Source organism: Tursiops truncatus, chromosome 11 (genome assembly GCF_011762595.2).
Source record: "Tursiops truncatus isolate mTurTru1 chromosome 11, mTurTru1.mat.Y, whole genome shotgun sequence".
In the NCBI taxonomy this organism is placed as follows: Eukaryota; Metazoa; Chordata; class Mammalia; order Artiodactyla; family Delphinidae; genus Tursiops; species Tursiops truncatus.
In genome coordinates, this window is record NC_047044.1 from 11,634,060 (window position 1) to 11,644,967 (window position 10,908).

Consider the following 10,908-nt stretch of genomic DNA (forward strand, 5'->3'; position numbering starts at 1 on the left):
CAATACAGGCCGTCAAGGACAGGACACAAGGGCGGAGGTTGAGGCCTATTGGAGAAGAGGGCTCAGAAGAGCCTGACTGAAACTTGACCGAGGAGTGAACCTTTTTCAACAGGACCCTCAGCGTATGGAGTTTTATTTGGGCTCAGTCACTTGCTGCCCGCACAGCTGAGCGGTTGTCTCCTGCCCTCCCGGAGGTCAGACTAATGCCCTAGTGTCCAGCTCCTCCAGAGGTCAGATGTGATACCATGTGACCCAGAGGCCCCATCACATGTCACCCTGTTAGCCTGTCCAGTGACTAAAGGCCCAGGCAGATGAGGACACTCCTATCAGCCAGAATATTCTAGGGGCTCAGGGACCACTTCCCAGTAGCCAAGGGCAAAGAGCAGGCTGACTCCTCACTACACACTAAGGTTCTCTGAATGAAGGTTTTTCTGCTCCAATCCCACTTCTCTGTGCTTCTCTGTGGAGTTCCCACTCTGCCCCCTCTTTGGAAGTGATTGTGTTGACCTGCCTCTGAGGCGTCTTTATCCAATACCATTTTTTTTTTTTGGCCGTGCCACGTAGCTTGTGGGATCCTACTTCCCCAACCAGGGGTCGAACCTGTGCCCCCTGCAGTGGGAGCGCAAAGTCCTAACCACTGGACCTCCAGGGAATTCCCTCAAATACCTATGTTAAGTTAAAAGTATCCTACGATGACGTTTGCTTATTTATTCCATGATTGAATAAGTATACGGAGCATCTACAAGATACAAAAATATGTGTTTAATGTTGAAAGAGAAAAATTTACATTTGTGAAATTCTTTTCTATTTGATTTATAACAAAATCTCTGTGATTTACAGAATAGATCTTGTTGAGCCTAGTTTATGGACAAGCAAACTGTCTTTCTAATCCCTTGACCTTCATTGTTACAGGGAAGACCCAGATGCACTGCATCAATATCTGAGTGAGCTAAAAACAGACTTGGCCGTGGAGTACCAAGTCACGCTCCGAAAAGACCAGCTGGACAGGAAGAGGTTTTTGAACAGGTTTCCTCTGGTAAAATGAGAGCTAGAGGAGCTCATAGGAAAGCTCCACGCGTTCGCAGACAAGGTTGACAAGGTCCACAGGGACTGCACCATCTCCAACATTGCGGCCATCTCCACTGGCGCTGTGTCTGGTGTCCTGACCATACTTGGCCTGGCTTTGGCACCCATGACAGCGGGGGCGAGTCTGGCACTCTCGGCCACTGGGTTAGGGCTGGGAGCAGCGGCTGCTGTGACCAGTGTGTCCACCAGCATTGTGGAACACGTCAGCACGTTGTCAGCAAAAACCGGAGTTAGTCGCCTGATGTCAACTGGCGTTCCTGGAGGCACTTAAGATCAGCCCCCGAACTGTTAGCACAACAAAGAAATTCACAGAAGCTGTGCAACGCATTGGAATGAATATCCGTGCCATGGAGACGGTCAAAAGCAACCCTGGCTTAGCAGCCGACGCAAACGTCTTCATCAGCAGTGGAATAATCTCAGTCCAAAGCAGCCAGCAGGAAGAGGTTACTTTCAAAGGCAGGGCTCTGGCAATGACCAAAGGAGCCCGGATTGTGGGTGCGGGCACTGCAGGTCTCTCCCTTCTGATGGAAGTGGCCTTCCTGGTGAAAGAGGCGAAGCACTTGCGTGAGGGGGCAAAGACAGAGTCGGCTGAAAGGCTGAGGCAGCAGGCCCGGGAGCTGGAGAAGAAGTTGGAGGTGCTCACCGGCATCTATGAGCGTCTGCAGTAGGGCTGGACTCCGCCACTCCCCGAGCTGTGCAGGGACCAGGGACACTTGCGGGGCCAAGGCACGGAGGCACCTTGTTAGAGGGAAAAGGAGGACGAGATAACATAGATGTAGCTAGGTGTTAGAAATTTGGCATTTCTGTAGCTGAGCACAGCAGGGGAGGGATAAATGCAGGTGGCAGGTGGGGGAGAGAGAAGGAAGGAGCATGGAGCCTGGACGAAGGGAGGAGAGGGGCCTAGAGAGTGCGGGGAGGAGAGAAGCCACTTATTTTGGACTAAAGAAGACACTGGGGGCAGAATAAAGGGAGAGGGAGGGGGAACTAGCAACAAGAGGCCAGGAATATGAAAGGGTTGAACATGGGAAAAAGCCCAGGAGTTAGGATCGTTGGGCTCCAGGAGAAGTAGCAGGGGCTCCTCTCTCACCCCTCCCCAGGGTTTGATGTCTCTGGTGGTCTCTAGCCCTACTTTTCCAGTATCAACTCACCTTTGATTCCAGCAGCTTTATCTTAATTAGGCAGTGATTTCTTTTTGTTTGTTTGTTTTGCGGTAAGCGGGCCTCTCACTGTTGTGGCCTCTCCCGTTGCGGAGCACAGGCTCGGGACGCGCAGGCTCAGCGGCCATGGCTCACAGGCCTAGCCGCTCTATGGCATGTGGGATCTTCCCAGACCGGGGCACGAACCCGTGTCCCCTGCATTGGCAGGTGGACTCTCAACCACTGCGCCACCAGGGAAGCCCTGTTTTGTTTTGTTTTTTTTTTTCCTGTTTGTTTTTTTAATGAAGCATAGTTGATTTATACTGTTGAGTGGGTTTCCAGTGCACAGCAAAGTGTTTCGGTTATACATGTAGCCCCCTGTGCTCTACAGTAAATCCCTGTTGTTTATTTTTTGTATGCTAGTGTGCACCTGCTAATCCCATACTCCTAAGTTATCCCTCCCCCACCTTTCCCCTTTTATAACCATAAGTTTGTTTTCTGTGTCTGTGAGTCTGTTTCTGTTTTGTAAATAAGTTCACTTGTACTATTTTTTAGATTCCACATATAAGTGATATCATATATTTGTCTTTGTCTTTCTCTTTCTGACTTACTTCACTTAGTATGATAATTTCTAGGTCCATCCAAGCTGCCCCAAATGGCATTATTTTATTCTTTTTATGGCTGGGTAATATTCCTGTGTGTGTGTGTGTGTGTGTGTGTGTGTGTGTGTGTGTGTGTGTGTAGGCGAAGGTTTTGAAGAAACCCTCACAAAACTAATCACAAAAATAATACTTAAAATGAATACAATATATGTCATCATTATTCTCACATGGACTCCAACCATGACCAATGACATGAAAAATCATCGTTGTCATTCAACTACAAGAACACCAATGACCAACACCCGAAAAACCCACCCACTGATAAAAATCCTCAACAGTACATTCACTGACCTCCCTACCCCATCAAATAACTCACCATGATGAAATATGGGTTCCTTACGAGGGCTCTGCCTAATCCTACGAATCCTAACAGGCCTATTTCTAGCAACACACTACACACCAGACGCAACAGCTGCCTTCTCATCAGTAACACATCTGCCGAGACATCGACTATGGCTGAGTCGTTCGATACATACACGCAAAGGGAGCTTCCGTATTTTTTATCTGCCGTTATGCCCACGTAGGACGTGGCCTATACTGTGGGTCCCATACCTTTCAGGAAACATGAAATATTGGAATTATCCTATTACTTATAGTCCTAGCCACCGCATTCATAGGCTACATCCTACCTTGAGGACAAATATCATTCTGAGGCGCAACTGTCATCACAAACCTACGCTCAGCGATCCCGTATATCGGCGCTACCCTCGTCGAATGAATTTGAGGTGGCTTTTCTGTAGATAAAGAAACACCAACACGATTCCTCGCCTTCCACCTCATTCTCCCTTTCATCATCACAGCACTAGCTGCCGTCCACCTATTTTATTCCTTCAGGAAACAGGGTCCAACAACCCCACAGGAATTCCATCTGATATAGACAGAGTCCCATTCCACCCTTACTATACAGTCAAGGATATCGTAGGTGCCTCACTATTAATCTTAGCCTCACTAATAGGAGCTCTATTCTCATCCGACCTGCTCGGAGACCCCGACAACTACACCCCAGCAAACCCACTCAGCACACCACCGCATATCAAGCCAGAACGGTGTTTTCTATGCGCGTATGCAATTTTACGATCAATCCCCAACAAGCTAGGAGGAGTCTCGGCCCTGCTGCTCTCAATCCTAATCCTGGCATTTATTCCAATTCTCCATACATCCGAACAACGAAGCGTGATATTCCAACCCTTCAGTCCATTCTTATTTTAAGTACTAGTAGCAAACCTACTAGCGCTAACATGGATCGGAGGACAACCCGTGGAACACCCATATGTGATTATCGGACAACTTGCAGATATTTTTTTTTGTTTTTTGTTTTTTTTTTGTTTTTTTGCGGTACGCGGGCCTCTCACTATTGTGGCCTCTCCCGTTGCGGAGCACAGGCTCCGGACGTGCAGGCTCAGCGGCCATGGCTCACGGGCCCAGCCGCTCCGCGGCATGTGGGATCCTCCCGGACCGGGGCACGAACCCGCGTCCCCTGCATCCGCAGGCAGACTCTCAACCACTGCGCCACCAGGGAAGCCCCTTGCATCCATTTTATACTTTCTTTTAATCCTAGTGTTAATACCAGTCACTAGTCTCATTGAAAACAAGTTCCTAAAATGAAGAGTCTTTGTAGTATAACACAATACCCTGGTCTTATAAACCGGAAAAGGAGAACAACATATCTGTCCGAGACACTTGGAAGAAGCACTAAACTTCACCGCCAGCACCCAAAGCTGAAATTCTATATAAACGATTCCCTGAAAAAAAAATATTATAAGACATTCATAAAACGACAGTGCTATGTCAGTACTAAAAATAATTCATTCTACTGCATACATGCTATGCGTATTTGCATGTCTGTTACCGCCACATAACGGCTATAATGTCTCTTTCCCATGTATATATGCACGTACATTGTATGTATAATCGTGCGTTGCATTATTTACCACATGCCTAAGAAGCATGTACATTATATCATGAATATTACATAGTACATATACATTATTGGTCGTACATAGCACATTGAGTTAAATTGGTCCAAGCCAACATGTTTGGAATCCTGTCCATTAGATCACGAGCTTAATCGCCAGGCCGCGTGAAACCAGGTGTCCCTCCTCTCGCTCCAGGCCCACGGCTTGTGAGGGTTTCCACTGATGAACTTTATCAGACATCTGGTTCTTACTTCAGGGCCATCTCTCCTAAATCGCCCACTCTTTCCCATTAAATAAGGCATCTCAATGGGTTAATGACTAATCAGCCCATGCTCACACATAACTGTGACTTCATACATTTGGTATTTTTTATTTTTGTGGGGGAACGTGCTTAGACTCAGCTATGACTTTAAAAGGTCTTAACACAGTCGAGCAAACTGTAGCTGGACTTGGATGTATTTGTTATTTGGCAAGAGCCAATCAGTTAATGGTTACAGGACATAGCGCTTTACTGTTCCCCCCACGGCTTAGAACAGTTAGATATCCCAGTGAATCAACCTCACCCCCCTTCCTATCATACAAAGGAGCTACTTAGATATTCACCACCCATATAGACAGACATCCCCCTAGATTCGCCAACCATTTTATCAAAAATCTAATACTAAATCTGACATAAGCCACGTAATACAACCATACAAGCATCACCTCTGTGCAGCAAGTTAAAGTTGCTCGAACATCTCATAAAACAAGACACTGAAAATGTCTACATGGGCCCACTAGCCCCATGAACGTAAAGGTTTGGTCCCAGCCTTTCTATTAGTTTTTTTTTTTTCTATTAGTTTTTAATAGAATTACACATGCAGGTATCCTCACCCTGGTGAGAATGCCCCCTAAATCACTATGGAATTAAAGAAAAAAAAAATGTCATGAAGAACCTAGGGGTAAGACAGGAATAAAGACACAGACCTACTAGAGAATGGACTTGAGGGCATGGGCAGGGGCAAGGGTAAGCTGTGACAAAGCGAGTGAGAGGCATGGACATATATACACTATCAAAAGTAAGATAGCTAGCTAGTGGGAAGCAGCCGCATAGCACAAGGAGATCAGCTCGGTGCTTTGTGACCGCCTGGAGGGGTGGGATAGGGGGGGTGGGAGGGAGGGAGACGCAAGAGGGAAGAGATATGGGAACATGTGTCTATGTATAACTGATTCACTTTGTTATAAAGCAGAAACTAACACACCATTGTAAAGCAATTATACTCCAATATAGATGTAAAAATAAATTAAAAAAAAAAACCAAAAGGAGCAGGTGTCAAGCACGCCACACCAGCAGCTCACAATGCCTTGCTTAGCCACGCCCCCACGGGAGACAGCAGTGATAAAGACTGAGCCATAAACGAAAGTGTGAGTAAGCCATGTTAATTAGGCTGGTAAATGTCGTGCCAGCCACCGCGGTCACGTGATTGACCCGAATTAATAGAACTACGGCGTAAAGCGTGTTAAAGAACCATACAAGATAAAGTTAAACCTTAATTAAGCTGTAAAAAGCCGTCATTGAAACAAAAGTAAACTACGAAAGTGACTTTATTAATATATTCTGATCACACGATAGCTAAGACCCAAACTGGGATTAGATAACCCGCTATGCTTAGCCCTAAACCCAAACGGTCATAAGAACTAGACTATTCGCCAGAGCACTACTGGCAACAGCTTAAAACTCAAAGTCACGCCCCTCTAGAGGAGCCTGTTCTATAATCCATGAACCCCGACCAACCTCACCAACCCTCGCTACTCCAGTCTATACACCTCATCTTCAGCAAACCCTAAAAAGGAGCAAAAGTAAGAATAATTATAACACATAGAAAGGTTAGGTTAAGGTGTAACCTAGGGGGTGGGAAGAGAGGGGCTACATTTTCTACACCAAGAACACCCTTTATCCACATGAACGTTTTTATGAAACCTAAAAACTAAAGGAGGATTTAGTAGTAAATTAAGAGTAGAGCGCTTAATTGAATAAGGCCATGAAGCATGAACACACAGCCCGTCAGGTGCCATGACAAAGCCACAGTCCATCAACACATGCTGAACAATTATATGAGAGGAGGTAAGTCGTAACAAGGTGAGCATACTGGCAAGTGTGCTTGGATAAAACAGGACATAGCTTAAATAAAGCGCCTAGTTTACACCTGGATTTCATGATCTATGTGTGTCTAGAACTAAATAGCCCACACCTTTCCCACCATACTGACACAAGCTAGTCAAATAACACATTCACCAGACATCTAAAGTATAGGAGATAGAAATTTAAACATTGATGGTGCTGTAGAGAAAGTAAGGGAATGATAAAAGAAATATTATAAGTAATAAAAAGCAAAGCTTACCCCTCGTCCCTTTTGCATAATGACTTAACTAGTAACAGCTTAACAAAGAGAACTTAAGCTAAACTACCCTAAATCAGATGAGCTACTTATGAACAGTTACTAGAACAAACTCATCTATGTGACAAAATAGGGAGAAGATTTATAAGTAGAGGGGACAAGCCTAACGAGCCTGGTGATAGCTGGTTGTCCAGGAAAAGAATTTCAGTTCAACGTTAAATAATACTAAAAATCATAATAAGCTTCAACGTATATTTGAATGTTAGTCTGAAAAGGTAGAGTCTTTTAGAAATGGATACGACCTTAACTAGAGAGTAAAAAACAAACTATACCATAGTTGGCCTAAAAGCAGACATCAATGAAGAAAGCATTAAAGCCCAACAACAGAACACATTTCAATTCCAATATTAAGTAAATCAACTGCTAGCCTTAGTACTGGGCTAACCTATGACTACAGAAGCAATACTGTTAACATGAGTAACAAGAAATATTTCTCCTTGCACAAGCTTACCTCAGCAACTAATAACATACTGATAATCAACAGTAAGTAAATACAACCCAACACTAAATCATCTATTAAAAACACTGTTAACCCAACACGGGGGTGCACTCAGGGAAAGATTTAAAAAAGTAAAAGGAACTCGGCAAACGCAAACCCCACCTGTTTACCGAAAACATCACCTCTAGCAACACCAGTATTAGAGGCACCACCTGCCCAGTGACAATCGTTAAACGGCCGCGGTATCCTGACCGTGCAAAGGTAGCATAATCATTTGTTCTCTAAATAAGGACTTGTATGAACGGCCACACGAGGGTTTTACTGCCTCTTACTATTCATCAGTGAAAATGACCTCCCCTTGAAGAGGTGGGGAAAACAAAATAAGACGAGAAGACCCTATGGAGATTCAATTAATCAACCCAAAAACCATAATCTTAAACCACCAAGGAATAACAACATTTCACATGGGTTGATAATTTCGTTGGGGTGACCTTGGAGCACAAAAATCCCTCTGAGTGATTAAAACCTAGACCTACTAGCTAAAGCATAATATCACTTACTGATCCAAAAAATTGATCAACGGAACAGGTTACCCCAGGGATCACAGTGCAATCCTATTCTAGAGTCCATATCGACAACAGCGTTTAGGACCTCGATGTTGGATCAGGACATCCTAATGGTGCAACTGCTGTTAAGGGTTCATTTGTTCAAAGGTTAAAGTCCTACGTGATCTGAGTTCAGACCGGAGCAATCCAGGTCGGTTTCTATCTATTATGCATTTCTCCCAGTACGAAAAGATAAGAGAAATAAGGCCCACTTTAAATAAGCGCCTTCTAATGATCTAATCGCAACCTCATAAGCACAGACTAACCACCCAGGGCCAGGGTTTTGTTGAGGTGGCAGAGCCCGGTCATTGCGTAAAACTTAAACCTTTACATCCAGAGGTTCAAACCCTCTCCCTAACAAAAGGTTTATAATTAACAGTTTAATGTTCATCATTCCTAGCCATAGCATTCCTGACACTAGTAGAACGTGAAGTCCTAGGCTATATACAACTCCCAACTCCGAAAAGGACCAAACATTGTAGGCCTTCATGGTCTACTCCAACCCTTTGCCGATGCAATCAAACTATTCGCTAAGGAACCCCTGCGACCAGCTACATCTTCCACCTCCATATTTATCATCGTACCCATCTTAGCCCTAACCCTAGCTCTCACAATATGAATCCCTCTACCCATACCATAACCCCTCATCAACATAAACCTGGGAGTATTATTCACACTGGAAACAGCAAGTCTAGCCATATACTCCATTCTGTGATCTGGCTGGGCCCCCAACTCAAAATACGCATTAATTGGAGCCCTACGAGCAGTAGCCCGAACAATCTCATATGAAGTAACGCTAGCAATCATCCCCTTAGCAGTGCTCTTAAATGGAGCCTTTACCCTATCAACCCTAACCGCAGCACAAGCACAACTATGGGGCTTCCCTGGTGGCGCAGTGGTTGAGAGTCCACCTGCCGATGCAGGGGACACAGGTTCGTGCCCCGGTCCGGGAAGATCCCACATGCCGCGGAGCGGCTGGGCCCGTGAGCCATGGCCGCTGGGCCTGCGCATCCGGAGCCTGTGCTCCGCAACGGGAGAGGCCACAGCAGTGAGAGGCCCGCGTACCGCCAAAAAAAAAAAAAAAAGAACAACTATGACTAGTCTTCCCTTCATGACCACTCGCCATAATATGATTTATTTCTACCCTAGCAGAAACCAACCGAGCCCCTTTTGATTTAACAGAAGGAGAATCCGAACTCGTATCCAGCTTCAATGTAGAGTACGCAGCAGGCCCCTTCGCCATATTCTTCCTGGCAGAATAGGCCAACATCATTATAATAAATATATTCACAACAATTCTATCCCTAAGAACATTCCACAACACCTACACACTAGAACTATACACAATTAACTTCATTATTAAAACACTACTACTAACAACATCCTTCCCATGGATTTGAGCATCCTCTCCTTGATTTCGATATGACCAACGAATACACTTACTCTGAAAAAACTTCCTTCTTCTGCGAAGAAATGTCTATTTAGATTTTCAGGCAGTGACTTCTAGATAATGATGCTGCTGATGGTGGTGGTGGTGACAACACAGTGGATGGATCGTTCGACAAGTTACCATTTGCTCTTTGGGACCAGGGTGCACTAAGAGACCAGTGAAGTTCCCATAAAATTCCAAATGTTGTGTTGGAACAGAGGTTGATTTGAAAAAAAACACAAAAAACAACAGAAAAGAAGGAAAGAAAAATGAAACCAGATGGCAGCAACAAGTCAAGAAACTTTGCAGTGTGTCAAGGAGATGAACCAGCCTGGGGCCAATTGACACGGCCTCTCTGACCCTCAGTTTCTTCCTCATTTAGGGGCAGGGCTGGGCAAGACATTTCAGGTCCATCTGGCTCTCCTCAGGTTGTGTTCTACAGACTTTGGTTCAATAAATATGCACTGACCCACTGAAGCTTCTTTGTGTTGATTGACAGCTCAGCTGGGCTCCAGATGCCCGACTTCCCTTCCCCGGGAGCCTGACTTCCAGGAACTCAGGGAGCAAGTCCTCCATCGCTCCTCCTGCTGCCCACTGGGCTCCCATCCAGTCATCTCCCTCAGACCCTGATGCCCCGCAGGCCCCACTGGGACACCTGGGGGAGCCCGTGCACATCTGGCTTGGACAGAGCATAGGTATGTTCCTCCTCCAGCACCTTGGACCCAGGATGGACACGTGGCACCCAAGGCTGATTACGATCAGAGGGCTTGTTTGCAGGTGTGAGAGAGGGTCAGCCATAAACAGAGGGGCAGAGAGAGATAGCCAGACAGCAAACAACCTCACCCAAGCTTCCTTCACATTTCAGCGAGATCCTGCATGAGCTTCCAGAAGGGTCTTCCTGTGTTTAACCTTGTGGCACTGCCCCTGCCCCCTACCCCATCTATTCCCTACATGGGGCTAGAATGACCCTTAAGAATATCGATCTCGGGCTTCCCTGGTGGCACAGTGGTTAAGAACCTGCCTGCCAACGCAGGGGACACGGGTTTGAGCCCTGGTCGGGAAGATCCCGCGTGCCACGGGGCAACTAAGCCCGCGCGCCACAACTACTGAAGCCCGCACGCTTAGAACATGTGCTCCGCAACAAGAGAGGCCACCGCGATGAGAGGCCCTCGCACGGCAACCAAGGGTAGCCCCTGC

At 46.0% G+C, this 10,908-nt stretch overlaps 1 protein-coding gene across 1 annotated transcript; it reads left to right on the plus strand.

Moving 5' to 3' along the window:
* Positions 1-692: 692 nt before the first annotated feature.
* On the plus strand, positions 693-2,803 carry LOC101325539 (apolipoprotein L3-like). Its single transcript, XM_019952141.3, is given in 3 exon segments — positions 693-697; positions 913-1,338; positions 1,340-2,803. Coding segments are annotated over 3 exon segments (846 nt in total). The 3' UTR covers positions 1,755-2,803.
* Positions 2,804-10,908: the final 8,105 nt, after the last annotated feature.